This window comes from Nomascus leucogenys, chromosome 3, assembly GCF_006542625.1.
Source record: "Nomascus leucogenys isolate Asia chromosome 3, Asia_NLE_v1, whole genome shotgun sequence".
Taxonomy (NCBI): domain Eukaryota; kingdom Metazoa; phylum Chordata; class Mammalia; order Primates; family Hylobatidae; genus Nomascus; species Nomascus leucogenys.
Window position 1 is genome coordinate 7,410,620 of NC_044383.1, and position 18,387 is coordinate 7,429,006.

At 43.3% G+C, this 18,387-nt stretch overlaps 1 protein-coding gene across 5 annotated transcripts in view; it reads left to right on the forward strand.

Moving 5' to 3' along the window:
* The window catches only part of ADAM12 (ADAM metallopeptidase domain 12), a 377,489-nt gene that overhangs the window by 275,015 nt on the left and 84,087 nt on the right, over positions 1–18,387 (forward strand). For all 5 annotated transcript variants that reach the window (XM_030805503.1, XM_030805511.1, XM_003277782.4 and 2 more), the window contains exons 7-10: positions 3,985–4,050; positions 5,165–5,236; positions 12,579–12,748; positions 15,344–15,428. In XM_030805503.1, coding sequence (XP_030661363.1) covers positions 3,985–4,050; positions 5,165–5,236; positions 12,579–12,748; positions 15,344–15,428 — 393 coding nt within the window. The remainder of the gene's footprint in view (positions 1–3,984; positions 4,051–5,164; positions 5,237–12,578; positions 12,749–15,343; positions 15,429–18,387) is intronic.

Genomic DNA, 18,387 nt, shown 5'->3' on the forward strand with positions numbered 1-18,387 from the left:
TGGTCTCATTGTGATTGTTGTTTTCTGGCTGCCGGGTGATACTACAGCTTGCATGTGGCTGCCCATGTCCATCATGACTGCCACCTCTCACCTGGATGACTGCATGGCCTCCTTGCTGCACTCTCAGCTTCCAATATTATCCAATTTCATCCCCCTAGAATCCATTCTCCTTCCAGTAGCCAGAGCAATATATATATTTTATATATATATATATATATATATATATATATATATATATATTTTTTTTTTTTTTTTTTGAGATGGAGTCTGGCTCTGTTGCCCAGGCTGGAGTCAGTGGTGCCATCTCGGCTCACTGCAACCTCCACCTCTTGGGTTCAAGTAATTCTTGTGCCTCAGCCTCCCGAGTAGCTGGGACTACAGGCGTGTACCACCACGCCCGGCTAATTTATCCGCTTTTAGTAGGGACAGGGTTTTACCACGTTGATCAGGCTGGTCTCGGACTCCTGACCTCAAGGGATTCGCCCACCTCAGCCTCCCAAAGTGCTTACAGGTGTAAGCCACCACACCCAGTCGCAATATTTTTAAAATCTCACATTCAAGGCCCCCATGCTCTTAGATTATTAGGCTATCACTCAACCTCCTTGCCATGGCCCCAGTGTCCCATCCCCATCTTCCACCTCCTCTCATCCACTCTTATCCCTCATTCGCCAGACTCCAGCCATACGGCCTGTTGCCAATACCCACAAGCTCTCCCCAGCCTCAGGACATCTGCTGTTGCCATTCCATCTACCTGAAACACTGCTCCCACAATCTTTCCACACATGTCTCATTCTCATCCTTCAGGCCTCAGCTACCTTATACCTGCGCACTGCCCAGCTTCATCCTACCTGCAGAACTCTGTTTATTTCCTTTGTTGTACTTTTCACAGACTCTCTCTTTCTTTTGTTAATTCTGCATGGGCTCACCTTCTCCCAGGCGCCACCAGAATATGAGTTTCAGGAAGATACTGGATTTCCTGAATATGGGTTTCCTGAAAATGAGTTTCAGTAGGACACTGGGTTTCCTGAAAATGAGTTTCCTGTCCACACTGTATCCCCAGCACCCTACACAGGGCCTAGCGCAAACAGCATCCCTGGTAGATATCATGGGATGAATAAATGTTATACAAATGGTCTGACCCATATGAAGAAAGAATTGCAATGAGGATTTATTATAGCCCCAATCTCAACTTGCTTTTCTAACTTGAGTTAAGTTCCCATTGCCAGAATCCTCATTGCAGGCTGCTCAGGGGTTATTTATCCTGGGGAACTTGGCTGTGATGACTTTGAGAGGCCCAGGAACTGGTTCTCTCTTGAGCAAGATTCAAAGAAGGCCTCTGCCTCCACCTGGGAACGGAGACTTTTGGGCTAATCTCAGAGGCTGATGTTCCCATTTGAGGAAGGGCTTTTGTTCATAACTCCCCAAAATGAAAATTCAATCGAGCAACTAGTTTCTTTTTTTAAATTTTTTAAAATTATTATTTTAATTTCTTCTTTAAAAAAACAGGATACATGTGCAGGAAGTGCAGGTTTGTTACATAGGTATTCGTGTGCCATGGTGGTTTGCTGCACCTACTGACCCATCCTCTAAGTTCCCTCCCCTCATCCCCCACCCCTCAACAGGCCCTGGTGTGTGCTGTTCCCCTCCCTGTGTCCATGTGTTCTTATTGTTCACCTCCCACTTGGCTCTCTGTTCCTCTATTAGTTTGCTGAGTAAGATGGCCTCCAGCTTCATCCATGTCCCTGCAAAGGACATGATCTCATTCCTTTTTATGGCAGCATAGTATTCCATGGTGTATGTATACCACAGTTTCTTTATCCAGTCTATCAGTGATGGGCATTTGGGTTGGTTCCATGTCTTCAGCAACCAGTTTCAAATGTTGCTCTCCATATCACAAATTTAAAAACATCATTCTTTGTTGTTGTTTTTTTTTTTAACTGGACAGCCAGATAGGTGGAAATCACGTGGGGATAATGTAAACCTCTCTCTGTGTGTGCAGCTAACAGGAGAATAAACCTCCTCCCTGAGCTGGCGATTCCTCCAGTGCTTCTCTTTATTATGTGGTTAAGCTTCCCTCTGAGCTTGCAGTTCTCTGAATTCATGAGAAAATGTAGACTTCTGTGAAAATTGCAGAGACAGGAAAATTGTGTTCACATGTTTGTTTTTATTATCTGGAATTGTGTATTTTCTAAATGGCGATCCTAAGCCAGTTGGAAATATCCCATGGTCGTTTATTTCACCCCTCTGCAGGCTGAAAAGTGTAAACGTCTAAACAACCAGATTCCTTTCCATGAGTTTTTCAACGAGAGATTAGTTTTTCATTTCTACAGCTATATTTTCTTCTGCATAATTAGCCAAATTTATTAATGGTTAATCTGGGAATTGTGGACAACAGAGAGGGTTCTGCCTCTTTCATGCCTCAGTGAGGAAAAAGGGCAAGATCTTCACACTTTCAGAAGGTGTCTCATTTTGTGTGCACCTGTGGGCACCATGGGGGCAAATGTCTTTTCTTTTATAAGTAGCGCATAGTTATCACCATAAAGCATGCCTACAACATATAGTCACAAAGCATGACAGTTTCTTCTTGTAACATTGTAAAAATATGAGCAATTGTACCTTTCCTGGTGCTTTATTTTTCCTTTTGCATAAGGTTTCCAGATATCTTAGGAACACCTAAATTCATGAATTAGCACAGCTGGGCAGCAAGAAGGAACACTGCTATAATACAAACATTTTTCTTGTAAAAATCTGTTTGGAAGATCCCGGGCTGATGGGGATTTGTTTTATAAAAGATGTTTCCCTCAGGATTATGTGACGGGAAACCTGAGTCAAAGCATACTTTCATGATTTTCTTTTGCTTTTGTCTGAAAGAGTGGTTATAACATGCAAGTTTTAAACTTGAAGCAGTGTGTGTCGTTAACTCATAAACCAGCAATATCAGTCATCAGGACCAAAGACCAACTCAACCCCCACTTCCTCCAACTGCATTTTATGGCAGAAACAGAAGGCTTTGTTTTTTGTTTTTAATGTTTGCTTTTTGAGACCACCCTCCATGAACTGCTTTATTTCTCTAAAAATGCGTTTGGAATTCTTCCAGTAATTCGCAGAAGAGTGTGAATGCTTTTTGAGGAAGTTTGATTAAAATGTGACCCACTTCAGGAGCTGCCTTTGTGGGGGACGGGGTTCCTATTTCTGCTGCCTGAATCATCTCCATTCATCCACTTCCATATCCACTTTCCACGTTCTCTCAACTGTCTCACTCACGAAATCCCTGTTCTCCAGGGGCATATTACAGTCTTATTTTTTCCTAACTCTGTTTCTTTCTGTTCTCTTTCTTTTTGCTCTTTTTTTTTTCTCCTCATACCTTTCTCACTTCTCTGTTCATTAGTCTGACAGTTTCCTTTTCTCCAGACCACCCCAGTCTTCCATTTCTTCTAACTAGATTTTTATATGATCATTTTAAAAATGATTATACAGTTCCCATTCAAAATGTATTCTCCTCCACTTTTCTCAAGTCTCGAAACAGGTACACTTGGACCATAAAGACAAAGGGAACAGCCACAGTGCATTGAACTCTGTCATCTTCTCTGATGACCTTCAAATGTGCTACATGTGGTCTGAAATAAACGACCTTTGACTGGCTCCTGTTCTAGAGAATGCTTTGGTTTTGTTTGTTTATGTGCTCGTTTTGTTTAATAATCTTGATTTTCTGCTCCAATAATCCATGATTCAGCAGAAGGCTTAAACTCCTTTTTAAGGGTTTTCCAAGTGGAAATGGAAGCTGGTTACTCACGTCCAGAAGGTTTTACAAAGAGATGGTTGGAGTTGGGATAAACTTCTAGATGGAATGGAGGTGTGGGGGCCTGGCAGGGATGGGGGGTGTACATTCTCAACCTAAAGTGTTTGGATTAAGAGACGTTGACAGTGTTCTGGAAGGCGCAGAGAGGCATTAAGAGAGATTAAGTGCATGTTTACTCTTGGCAGCATAAAAGAGAGACCCTCAGGGCAACTAAGTATGTGGAGCTGGTGATCGTGGCAGACAACCGAGAGGTAAGAACTTTTTAAAATTTCTCAGTACAGTCGGTTAGAGAAAAAAGAAAAAAGGACACATTTTGCAAGTTATTACTTGCTTTAATGAACCTCATTTCCTTCGTGCTCCTAAAAGCAATGGAAACAACCCATTGAAACAATGGTTTTCTGATTTTATAAAGCATATAATATTAAAAAATTATTTGATATATAAAGTAATGTCAAAGCCTGCAGGAGAAAACAGAGTTGCTCCATAGCTAAGCTCTCCAAACAAGGAGAATTAACTGAGGGGAATGACAGAAGGCTTTAGATTATATTCTAAAACATTTTGGGGAAAAGTTTAGTCTTTAAAATGAGACATTTAAAAAATATCCCATATGTCATTAATCAAAATGAATAAATGAATGAATGAATGAAGGCTATAGAGACACAGCAGAAAAATCCTCCCCTCTGAGCTATAGCTTGATACTACTTTCGTTTTTTATTTTAATTAATTTTGAATTAGTTTTTCTAAAGATTATCTTCTCTGTATTTATTTACTGCCTCATTGGCATATATGAATTGGGTGATTGGGTGATATTTTCTCATAGACTCTTTCAACACCTATGAATGAAACAGGCTTGACTATTTTTCAGAAAATGATTCCCATTCTGGAAGGTCAGATTAGAGAGGGGAATGGGAAATTTGTTGATTTTTTTGTCTATTCTCCTCTGTATTGTTTGACAAGTTGCCATGAGCTTCTATTACTTTTACTTTTTAATTTTTAAAAACAAATATAAAGAAAATTTCTCAAGAAGTTAAAATCAAGTTGATGATATGAAAAATGGCTTTGGACTGACTTCTAGTTGTCTGTTTTCTCTTTGCCAAAACATGTCACTGCCTCCATCATTTATGAGGCTGGAAAATTGCAGAAGTTGCTGTCTTGAGAGCACTTGGCTTAGGCAAATTTCAGGGAATTTCAGGGAGTCCCCAGCCGGGGAAGTTATTCGTCAGGATGCAAGCTCATTTTACCATGAACTGTGGAGGGTCCCCAGTGGTTTGTAAAATCCCAAGACTTCACATTTCCAGAAGCCAGGAAGATGAAACATGATTGATATTCTTGCTGGTATTAATGCTGACATTTAAAATTGTTAAGTTTCAGAGGCAAGGAAAAGATCTGGAAAAAGTTAAGCAGCGATTAATAGAGATTGCTAATCACGTTGACAAGGTAAGTTCTTTTTCAGTAGTTAAATCATTCAGATCATGTAAATGTTTGGAAATGAGGTTGGGGGACCTCATCTGACTTAGCAAGGAGATGAGGTTCTGCCTCTGGGCCTCGGGTTGGAACTGTTTCCTGTCCTCTGAGTGTGTAATTCCTGGGTCCTGGGGCAGCTTCAGGAGAGGCCAAACCACAGCTGTCTGGACTATGGTGGCCTTGGTGACATGTCTTCCTCCAGGCTCTCTTCTGGTCAGGTGGAATACCAGTCTGAGGGTGTTTTGGACTTCCCGATTAGCTCCAGATCCCCTACAGAGTTCATCTGATCCTTTGATTACTCCTGAGCTGGGCCTCTCCCAGGTCTCCCGAAGACGGATCCCATAGGCCCCTTCAATCTGTCCCCATCATTGCAGGCCTGTACCAATGTAACCATGAGGGTGGGCTTGCATTTATAAAGGATCCATAGGCTTCACTGTCCTGGAACACAGAAGTTGACTTTCAGCTAAATCAGCTATTGGAAAATCCCTCGCCAAGAACAAGTAGGTCGGAAACTCACCTTTCACAAAGATGATTTCCTTGCTGGAGGAGCCCCTGCAAACCAGGTCCTACTCCTGGGGTACTTGTTCACTAACCGCTCCTCACACTGCCGGCAAGCAAAGAAAATGGCAGCGCTCTCTGTCTAAACCACTTGTCCTGCCTCAATGCACCCTGCTGGAGAGGATGTTGGCTATTTGATGCTGATGACCCTCAGCCTAAAATAGGCTTCTCACAAGCCCCGCACATTGGAGTTGCCCTGTGAGCTTCTGAAAGCATGGCTGCCCTCAAGGGACAGGGCAGGGGGGGAGGTTAGACCTCGAATTTCCAGAAGCTCCCCAGCAATTCTCATGTGCAATGTGGATGGTGACCGCTGTCCTAAAGCAACCATAGTCTCTCAGCAATACTGAGTCTCTTGCCTGCGGGGACAGTGTGAGAAGGGATCTGGTCATGGCTGAGCCTTTCACAGCCATGGTCCTCTGAAACAGCAGATTCTACACATAGTGGTTTGTGAGGGTGCCTCACTCTAGCCTTGTTTCCAAGCAATCTTATTCGATTTGAATTGCATTTTCTAAGTTTTCAGAAAAACAAAGGCAAAGGCCCTTCTAGAAATTCGGCTCCATATTGCAAGGCCTTATGCACTCTGCATCAATAATTCAGAATGAATCAGATGTGGTCCCTCCACTTGAGAATGTCAAGGCCGCGGAGGGAAGCAGACATGCAACCCACCTAGCATGGTCCAAGGCATTAAGAACTAGATCCATGCTATGAATGGAGGTTTATGGGGATGCAGAAGAGAATCACTTACTTCTTCCCAGGGCCAGGGAGTCTTTGCAGGGAGAGGATCCTAAAAGGTAAGTTCAGTTTCACCATGAGCATAGCAGAAGAGGGAGTATGTGTGATGTGGACATGTATGTGCTTCATGTGCATGTACATGCATGTGTGTTCCTATATGTGTTCATGTGTGTGTTCATTCTTGTGTGTGCCCTGCATGCGTGTATGTGTTTGTGTACATGCATGCTCATATTGTATGCAAATGCATGCATGCATGCAGAGCTAGGGCAGAAGGAGATGAAGCTGCAAAGATTCACAGTGCTCAAGGCCCTGGCTGTTCTATGAAGCCATCTTGATGTTATTCTGCAGTGAATAGAGAGCTAGGTGAATGTTTTTAAGCAGAGGAGAGATGCACAGGATGGTAGAAAGATATCCCTTATCTATCTTTAGTGTGGAGGGTGGAATAACCAAAGACAAATAGGGCTGAGAGGAGCCTATTGCATAGAAATGATAAAGGCCTGACAGGGCGCGGTGGCTCACGCCTGTAATCACAGCACTTTGGGAGGCCAAGGTGGGTGGATCATGAGGTCAAGAGATCGAGACCATCCTGGCCAACATAGTGAAACCCCATCTCTACTAAAAATACAAAAATTAGCTGGACGTGGTGGCATGCGCCTGTAGTCCCAGCTACTTGGGAGGCTGAGGCAGGAGAATTGCTTGAACCCGGGAAGCGGAGGTTGCAGTGAGCCGAGATCACGCCATTGCACTCCAGCCTGGTGACAGAGCGAGACTCTATCTCAAAAAAAAAAAAAAAGGAGAAGAAAAAGAAGTGATAAAGGCCTGACCTCACCCAGGGCAGGGGAAGTGGGGATGTGAGAAGGACGAGGATTGAGAGAGGCTTGAAGGGATGTGTTTCCTGATTACTATTTTTACCAGTTACTGTGTGCCGGGCTCTAAGTGCTTTGCACATGCTCTCAGGTACATACTATTGTTCTTATTTTTAAAGCAGAGGAAGCTGAGATGGGCAGAGGTTAGTCATTTGCAGGACGAGGGATGAGTGCTAGTCTTGCCAACTCCCAGTGGCAGGGGCTCTTGGCTTTGACTCTACTCCCCCTGCTGTGAGTCCCAGGACCTCATGATGACCAAGCAGAGGCTGAGGGCGAGTGGGAGACCACATGACCGCCAGTTTCGTTGGAGTGGAGAGGCAGGTAGACGATGCTTCATACCCGAGGAAAGCAGGAACAGGAATAGGAGTTTGAAGGGCACTCTGAGCAGTCAGAGATCTGGGTTTGCCACTCAGAGAGAGGCTATGGCTACATGGAACTTTCTGGAAGTCAGAAAAACCCACATGGCCATTGATATCCTGGGATGATATTGCCCTTGTCCACCTTTGAAGCAGGTCAAACTCCCTGGCAACCCCTGCCTGTTGATGTGTTTTCAGTAGTTACTCTTTGCGATTCAACTTTATCCCGAAGTCCAGGTGCAGGAGAATCCTGGTGAAAGGTGAATCCTGGCAGGGGGGATGAAGGGTGGGTCTTAGAGGAGACATCAAAGATAGTACGGCAGTTAGAACTGGACCTCGGTCTAGACTGGACATTAGAACCCCTGGAGGGGAGTTTGTTTGTCTATTTGTTTATATGTTTACTTTGGAAATATTGATTCCCACACCTTGGCCCAGGGATTCTGATTTGATTGACCTGGCACAGGGCCTAGGCACAGATATTCTCCAGGGTCCTCCAGTTCTCCTAACATGAAGTGGAACTGAGATGCACTGGCCTAGAGGGTGGAAGGCTTAGGTGCCTGAGCTGGGAGCACAGGTGCCACTCCAAGGCGAGCAAGTTGGACCGTTGCCCCAAAGGCCTCAGGCTATCCTCAGACTGTCCAACGAGGAGAGAACACCAGTTCTTCTTAGATCTCAGGAGCAAAAGGAAGTGATAAACTATATTAAACCCAAACTGGAAATTGCTGAAGCCCCGTTTTAAAAAAGGGATGTGTTTGGGTCCTCTGTGTTTGTGTTTCTTCGCATTTATTCTAGGTTATATCTTGCTTCAGTTTGCAAAACCAGAAATGAGCAATTGGGGGTTGTTAATAACTTGCACTGGTAATTAAAACACACTGTGCCTCGGAAAAGTCCTGATGGACTCCATGGAGTTTGCCAGCCTGGCTGTCCTTGTGTTTCTGGCAGGGAGAGAGCTGATTTGCTGAGCACACAGCTACCCCTGGCCCTGGCATCCCTGTCCATCCCCAGCAGACGCCAAAGACCTTGGAGGAGATACCCAGGCTCCCTGGGAGACTTGGTGCTTCCAAGTCTGTTAACAGATGACTCCCAGCTCTGTTACACAATTCTAAATTTCAGTTTTTCAACTCTACAAATCAAAGTGTCTCAGTCCAGAAAACAATGACTGTGCCAGTGGCAACTTCCTCATTTGCTGAAGTCTTGGCTCTCCTGGAACATTCGAACTTAATAACTGCTTGCTGCGTGGAGAAACAGATGACATCCCAGCCTAGAAAACAGACGAGTGGTTTAGTGATGAAGGTGACATTCTGGAATGTTCAGGAAATCCCCCCATAAGCAAAACACAGAAGGCATGTCTGACACTCATGCTTCTAGGCCAGATGCCGAGAATTTTCCCCGGGTCCTCATTACATTCCCACAGCAGCCCGGGGAGCACACCTGCCAATGGAGCTGTCGTGGAGTTTGCATCTTCCACCCTTCGCCTCCAGACTGTCCTCCTTATTCATTAGGAAGTTAGTGTCAGCTGTAAATTCAGAGACCTGCTTCTGAAAGGACTCATCGCCTATGTATTTAATTTCTTTTTTTTCTTTCTTTCTTTTTTTTTTTTTTTTTTAGACAGAGTCTTGCTCTATCCCCAAGGCTGGAGTGCAGTGACGCCATCTTGGCTCACTGCAACCTCCACCTCCCAGATTCAAACGATTCTCCTGCCTCAGCTTCCCGAGTAGCTAGGATTACAGGCACCCACCATCAGTCCTGACTAATTTTTGTATTTTTAGTAGAGATGGAGTTTCGCCGTGTTGGACAGGCTGGCCTCAAACTCCTGACCTCAAGTGATCTGCCTGCCTCAGCCTCCCAAAGTGCTGGAACATGAGCCACCATGTCCAGCCTCTGTGTATTGAATTTCTTAGGGTATTTTCACTCATGTGGCAGTTTTCTTCCCCTCCTGTCCCAAACCAGTTGCCTGAAGCATGCAGTTTCCCTCATTAGACCCCAGGGGATTCCTCCTCACTGTTTCTTCCCGAAAGCCTCCAGTGCAGCATCCCTGGACTTCCTGTGTGCACCACTGCTTGGCAGTTCACTGTATTGGAGTTAACTGAACTGACGGCTCAGTGTGCCGTGCCTTAAGCCCCTGGTGACCTCTGAGCATTTGGGTGGCAGGGGCAAGGGCATCCTAATCTTTACTCTCTTTGCCACTGCCGGCCCAGCCCACAGCAAGAGGCAAGCAAATATTTGTTGCTGTTGTGTAAACAGGTGAATCGCTTCAGCTGGATCTCTGACTGTGTCCACATATGTTCTGGGCTTTGTAAGTCAGGCAGGCAGCTGCCAAGCTCCATTTGTACAGCAGAGGCCCGTGAGCTTCTCTCCGGGCCTGGGGTCACAGTGGGCCATCTTGGAAGGGAGTCTTAGCACTCACAGAAGATGGCAGTGTTACCTAGTGGTTTCAAACATGAGCGTCAGGGTTAGCTGGCCTGTATTCCAAACCCAGCCATGGAGTCGCAATCTTAAGTCACCTGACTTCTCCAAGCCTCCGTGTCTTTGACTATAAAATAGAAATAGTAATAATTCTGAACTCATAGAGTTGTTTTCAGGATTAAGCCACAGCACAGAAGCCACCGTGGCATCATGCCTGTGATGTAGTAATGCTCACTAAACATCAGCTGTGGTGGTGTTTATTAGGAAGAATCAAAAGGAACCCATCAGCAGCCCTGGAAAGAACTGTCAGAGCAGGCAGCAAAGGCATCATGTATGATGACTTGATGTGAGTTTAGCATAAATGACAGTCAAACAATGGCACTAATTTTGGAGAGGGGAGGTTGTCTGTTATATTACTACTACGTATGAAATCTGTTCTAAGGAGGTGGTTTGAAAAGCCTAGTAGGTGGAAATGCAAAACCCATCATTATCATGAAAAGCTCCTTGATTAGGAAGCAGCAAACCTAGCACTGAGGAATGATGACAATTAGTTCTTTGCAGACCTTCATTACTGGCTCCATGCAACACTCCTGGAAGGCAAACCTAGTGTCTCCTTCCCAGATGCCAACCCTGAGCCCACGCGAGGTGTCTGACCCCAAGGACATCTCTTAGCAAGCTGGTGTGAGCATCAGCATTGGATCGCCTCCGCTTCTGCTTTCTGATCACTGTTACCTTTGTATATAATCGAGCTGAAAATGTAGTTTCTCAGTGGACAGCAGCCAAACATGTGCATTCAGAGTTCCAGAGCTGGCCAGGAACTTATTTTTGACCCGGAAGCCTGGGCTGGGAGTTTTTAAGTAGATAGCGTGGGCCATGCAATTCTTGATTGAAAACAAACTGTTGGGCTGTGTTGTAGTCATGTAATCGTCTCGTTAACTCATTAATGTAATGTCTGCAATTGTGATCTGTTTGAAACCAAGTTGGACCAATGCAATCAGCATATATTCTGCGATGCAGTTTGTACCCCGGTCATATTCTCCTAACCCAATGCTCACCAGATGACTGTGGGGACCAGCAAGGGAAAAGATGAGCTCACCTTATATGGGTGAGAATCTAGGGTCAGATGTTCAACTTTGAGGAGTTTCTTGTACTTTAGTTCACCATGTTGGAATGGTGCCTAACTAGCAAATGCAGAACTTCTCTAAGTTTTGTTGTTGGCCAGATGCTTCTAGCAACTGAGAATAGGACCTGCTTTCATCTGGTGCTTGGCTTTGGCTGCTATCACTAGCCACCCTTTTCTCCTTGGCTACCTGGGATCTCAGAAGATGAGGGCTTTCTCCCTGTGTGCTGCCTCATACACTAGGGGCATTGAAAGATTTGACAGCCAACCAGGTGACACCATGTCCTTGCCCCCTCGACCATGAGTACAAAGCCATCTCCTTGTCTATGTGATGCCTATGAGGACGATGGGTAGGTCATACCTCTACCCTGACCACTCATCCTGGCCCTCTGAACTCCTATGAGACAAAGCCATCCCTTAGTCCCTGGAGGAGTTGCTTTTCCCTGCTGTGACCCAGAACGATCTGCCTGTAGGTGTGGTCAGGTATGGGCTGTAGGCTGAAGTCAGGAACACCCAAAGATGGTGGGGGCAGGCAGGGGAGTGAGAAGTCTTGCTTTCAGTGGTGTGCCAGATGCTTTGTTTCACAGGCCCATAAAAGAGGAACTTCATTTAACAGATCCTTCCGTGACAGTGTTGGTGAGCTAACTTCTGGCTGTGGAGAGGATAGTCGTTAATGTTCCCGAAGAAGGGCTCTGTTTATGCCTTTGTTATTCTGAAAGATATTGACTTCTTTATTTCATTAAAACCTACGTTGATTATAGGTGACAGAATATGATAGTGTTGGCCAAGGCTGAGACTTTGCTGAAAAATTAATACAGATTCATTTTCAGTAACTCATAAGGAGAACATTTTGCTCAAAATGAACAAGTTATTGTCCTTGGCAGAAATGTCTGAAAGATCCTAATTCACTTATTGTTGCACTTGCAGTGGGTATTAACTGGCCGTCTTTAGCTATAATACACATCTGTATGTACATTTAAAATCACCAATGAGTCATTTGAAATGTCTGCTTCCACATAAATGCAAGTAGACAGTAAAAAAGCTAATAAGTTCAGCATCTAATTGGTCAACCTTCGAGAACCTAGTTAACACATCACTTTGCATTAGGCACTGCAAATATTTCTTAAATTCCAACAGCACCGGAACCAAAGAGCACAGAGATATTTTTCTCACCTGTGTCAGTGACCCTTAAATAATGCAAATCTGTTCTAATTTTCATTTTGAGTTTTTATTAATGTGATCGCAACTCCAATGCCAGTTTTGCCTGTTTTGCCCAGTTTTACAGACCACTGAACATTCGGATCGTGTTGGTAGGCGTGGAAGTGTGGAATGACATCGACAAATGCTCTATAAGTCAGAACCCATTCACCAGCCTCCATGAATTTCTGGACTGGAGGAAGATGAAGCTTCTACCTCGCAAATCCCATGACAACGCACAGCTTGTCAGGTAGGGAGTTCCGTCTTCTGTCTGCTTAAAAAAAAAAAGAGTGCCCTCGGCGAAGCCCTTCGCTTCACCTGCACAGCCCCAGGAGCTGCCACCTTTCTGCAGAGCACACTGCCTTGTACAAGGGGGCTTCTCAGCTCACACCAGGGGGTGCAGATGCCACCCTCACCTGGAACTGAAGGTCTGTTAGGAAAGTCTCCCTCTGAACACCCTGGAGAACCTGTCCCTCTACAGAATTCTCATCTCCTTCTTCCAGAACCTGGACTTTTTCTTCTGTACCAATTTTTCTGATTTTAGCTGTGATGTAAAGTTGTTCTGAGTAGCCTATTTTTTTGTTTTGTTTTTTGTTTATTTGTTTGTTTTTGAGACAGAGTCTCTCTCTGTCACCAGGCTGGAGTGCAGTGGCATGATCTCGGCTCACTGCAACCTCCAACTCGCTGGTTTAAGTGATTCTCCTGCCTCAACCTCCCAAGTAGCTGGGATTACAGGCACATGCCACCACGCCCAGCTAATTTTTGTATTTTTATTTTTTTTTAGTAGAGACAGGGTTTCACCATGTTGGCCAAGATGGTCTCGATTGCCTGACCTCATGATCCGCCCACCTCGGCCTCCCAAAGTGCTGGGATTATAGGCGTGAGCCAACACGCCCGGCCGAGTAGCCTGTTTTTAAAGATTCATCATTATTAGTGGAAAATGTATGTTTATACAAGATCCAAGGACAGTACTTTGAGTGAATATTGTCAGATTCCTGGAGGGAAAAAAAACTTCACTCCTCCTCCTGTTGTGGCTGTGACTCTTTGGTTTTCTAGATCAGAGAATACCAGGAAGTTTCGCACATTAACCTCGTGCTCCCTCTTTAAATCAATATGCATCGAGTACCTGTTAGGAACCAAAGAGTGTTTGCGGGGCTTTGAACACAGTGGTGACCAACACTGTAAATCTCCCTACTCTCAGAAGTCTCCGTTCTACTGAGAGGCAACAATAAAGAGGACAATTTCAGCATGATCAACTGGAAGATGATAAACTAAGGGAAAGCATAGCTCTATTAAACACAAAAATTGTTGAGATGTTGCCAGTGCTTTTATACTTAAAAAAAAGGAACAATCTTACAACAATCTAAATTAGTACGAAGTAGATGTTTCTAGAAGTGACAAATTTTCACTTAAATCTTTAAATACTTTGTGCTATTATTCTTTTGTTGTCATGTGGCTTATAGCACAGAAAGGAAACCTTCTGGGACAGAGACGCTTTTCTTCAACAAACCCAATGTAGCTATTGAACATTTGTGGAAAGTTAAAAAACCAGTCCTACCCCACTGTCACTTCAGAAAATGCCTACGTCTGAACGGAGGCTGTTGGCATTCTTTGATAATTTACTTCGGCCATTTTCACAGGGTTACCCCCTGCCCCCACCCTTGGATATTTGTGGTTGCCTCACATTTTATGCATTGATTAGTCCTGAACTATTAAAAGTACATTTTATGTATTTTGAGTCAGAGTGTTTTGATATTTTTCCCAAATGGAGTCTGTCCAACTTGAACATCTGGAAATAAATTATCATCTATATAACCTTATTATTTATATACATGTATAATTATATCTGTTCATATAGTCTATATAGATGTAAATAAAGGTCAAAATTTCTACTACTGTAAATATAAGTATAGTGGGATAGGTGGATAGAGAGGGAGGGAGGGAAGGAGGGAGGGAGGGAGGGAAGGAGGGGGAGAGGGAGGGAGGGAGAAGGTTTTATGTACGCTTACCACTTTCTGTTCAATTGACCATAGCTAAAATATCTAACTTTTCAAACAATATATCTGTATACATACATGGCCAAGATAGTATTGGTAAGTCATTTGACTCCTTTAAAGGAAATTCAACAAATACAATGTTTTGTTTTTCATGCATGAGGTTGGAATGAACAGCACTTATGTTCAACAGGCCCTTGGTGTCATTAGATTCATGATCAGGTTAAGATTCCAGATAGAAGGACGACTGCATTGAAGCCATGAAGTCCCCTTCCAGAAGCTTCCTCCCTAGGTGCCAAGGCTTTGTGGGTGCTCACTTGTTCTACACCGGCTCCAGGGTTGATAATTTTTCTGCCCATTTCAATTTTGTAAAAAGCTATCTTAGCAGGACATTTTGAAAGAGTTTGGGTGTCTGGCAGAACTGTAGTAAGTTACCCAGGAAAGCAGTTAAGCTACGGTGAAAATCTAGTAAACCATCTAATGCATTTCTTTTAGTTAACAGTGATTTTCTGTGACTATTTTCAGCCTTTCCATCAGCAGACATTGTTTAAATGGAGCAGCTTCCTACAGTCCATTAGGAAATAGGCAGATTACAACTCATAAGTACAAAAGTAATAACTAGCTGTCATCTGAGTCCTGAAAACAAAACTCTAAAAAATGACAGAACCATGATGCAACTGCAGAAATAAAATTTTCAGGGAAAAAACGTAAAATCGCATGTGAATATACCCTCATACAGCTATTTTTATTTTTGCATATTTTATTGCAGGAATATCCAACAGAATTTTTAAATATTAGAGAACGCCCTCATTCTAATGTGATTAAAGAAAGTCCTCTCTTTTATTTCCTAGTGGGGTTTATTTCCAAGGGACCACCATCGGCATGGCCCCAATCATGAGCATGTGCACGGCGGAACAGTCTGGGGGAATTGTAATGGTAAGCCAAGGGCATCGGGAGCTGGTTCCCCTTGTTAATGATTCCCCAGGAAGTCACTACTTTTATCAGACTTTGTGAAGATAGATCCTTTCCTTTAATGCTTTTTAGATTTAACTCTATTTTTACTGTAGCTGTATTTAGAATTTTATATATCCCACAGTGTTTTAGGAACCGTTTAAAAGCAAATTGCACACAGGAAAGGTGGGTGTGTAAAATAGCTCAGCAGAGGCAAGCCTACCTCTTTTATGGAGAAACATTTTCAACTGGGACTTTCCAAACCAGGAATTCCTCGCAGCACTGGGGTGAGCCAGGGCATTGGGGTTGCCCTCGCCATGCAGCTGTTGGGACGCCCTGTGGTCTCACCAGACGTTCCCGTTTGGATGGTTTTCTGATGGTTCTGTCTCCAAGCCCAGTGGCCCAAAGTCTGAGGTTTTTAGCTTTTTACCACTGCAAATGCTTTACATACCTTCTGGCCAGTATACAATTTGTCTTTAAAATAACCTTATTCTTGGAAGTCAGAAACCCAGGTTTATTGCTTTATGAGGATCATTTTGTCATATATAAGCTATATATGTTTGTGAAAGGAAATACAATGAGAAGACTATCTGGGGCTCATTATGAATGTAGGAGGGAGGTAGCTTTGATGGGCTGGCCAGCAGGGGGCTTGTGCTCCACTTCATCACATAGTTAAAGGAGAGGTTTTCACCCTACGCTGTCCCCGCTCTGAAAATTTAGTGTCTCCTCTGCACCAGACCTCAGACAGGGAGTATCCTCAGAGACCATTCTTCCATCTCCATTAAACAAACAGAACTCTGCCCTCCCAAGAAACTGTGAGTCCCTCCATGTTTTTTAAACAGAACATGTGTGACTGTTCAGTTGTATTACATAGTGGAAGGAGTTATGTTCTGCTGATGATTACTTTCTCTCCACATACTGCCTAATCAGATCTTCTTCATGAATATGCGGAACGAACATTTCCCTCTTCTCTGGGTTCAGAGATTGGTCATTAATGTAAGCCTGCACTAAGGGTCAAAGCTGCATGGAGGGATTGCCCCCACTTACTGGATTTCCGGCTTGAGCGGTGACTGCCTTGTTTTCTGTGGACACGGAGGGCCTGCATGTGATCTCCACCCTGGCAGGTCCTTGGCAAGTTTGGGTTTTGTTGATGCCAGGTTCATTTCAAGTCAGATCCCAACTCTATTTTTACAGAGCAGACTGTACATTTTTAAGAGGGAATAATTTTCTGTTTCATGGTTCTATGGTCAGTTGTTACTGACTTTGCCACTTAAAGTTGGCATCATATATTTTTTAGAGCTGGAACTCAATTCTTCATAAGCACGGTAAGTTCTGCTGCTGTGTGGTGCTGAAATGGGCCTGTAACCCATCTCACCAGAGTGAGCAGCTTTCTTCAGCTCGTGTCCCTTATTCCATTTCCATACAAGCATTTGATGAAAATTCCTTCTTTAAAAGGATACAGGGAAGGCTATTTTCCAAAAAGATATATGAAAATTAATGTGGGAAATATAAGCAAATTATGTGTCACGCAACAAGAATCAATTGAAGATCAAAGTTAATTATCAGAAGATATGTTTTAGCAATTTGACAGCAGTTAACATCATCCTTAGACACACTGCTTACACGTTCCACATATAACAGAAACATCAAATAGGATAAAAATGCCTCAGCACCTTTGATTTCTACAAAAGTCATGAAATCGGCAAGATCAACATCTTGACCAGACTGAAAACTTCTAGACTCACTTTCTTCTCCTGTGTGTCTAAAGTTACATTCACGGGCATCCCGTGTGACTATGCTCCATTAGAGCACTCGCAAATCTAAGAGGAAGGAAGCAATGTAGCAAGGAAGCAGAGATCCTCATAAAATTGAAAATAGGATTGTAGTACCATTTCTGTATTTTTCAATATAGAGCAAATCATTAATTTTAGTAACTGAAAGTCATTCCTTTATATCTAACTGGCCTAAAACTGCCTTGATTTGGAAATAATATTAATAGCATGAATAAAGAGACTTCTTTTCTTACTACAAATGTAAACTGTTTATCAAGGTCTTTTAAGAGACATTCTGTTTATAATCATTGATGCATGAAAGAATGTAAAACAATCTGTCAACTAAAAACCAAGATATTCAATGACACAAAAGAATCAGAAGAATATTTTTTAAGGATGAATCCCTTGAATTTTGTGCCAGAGCATGGTAACTTCAGCCCCCATGTTCTTAGACTGACTACATTCTCTTCACCATTGTGTTATTTTCGAGAACCGATTTCCTGAAACATATTTGTAAAGCTTCCTACAACAGGAAACTCTAAAATCTAAACAAAGTAATTTATTAGGAATTTCATCTACTCTAAGATTATCTTGGTTCCTTGATATACCACTGTTTTCTTAGACAGAAGCCTCATTGTAAACACTGTCAACAAACCTGTAAGATCTTGCATGAGCACACTTTTATCCAGGAGCCTCACACAGACTGTCTGTATCAGTGTGCTCCCTGAAATGCAGTACCATGTTTGTTTTAGCCCATTTTCTGTTGATTCTAACAGAATACTTGAAACTGGGTAATTTATAAAGAAACGGAATTTGTTTCTTACAGTTACAGAGACTGAGAAGTTCAAGGTAAGGGGGCACACCTGATAGGGCCTCTTGAGGGTGAGGACTCTCTGAAGAGTCCCAAGGCAGTGCAGGGCATCACATGGCAAGGGGGCTGAACGAACTAGCTCAGGTCCCTCTTCTTCTTATAAAGCCACTGGTCCCACTCTCATGATAACCCATGAATGCATTAACCCATTAGTCCCTAAATGGATTAATACATTATGAGGACAGAGTCGTCATGACCCAGTCACTTCTTTTTTTTATTTTATTATTATTTTTTATTTTTTATTATATTATTTTTTAAGACAGAGTCTCACTCTGTCACCCAGGCTGGAGTGCAGTGGCGC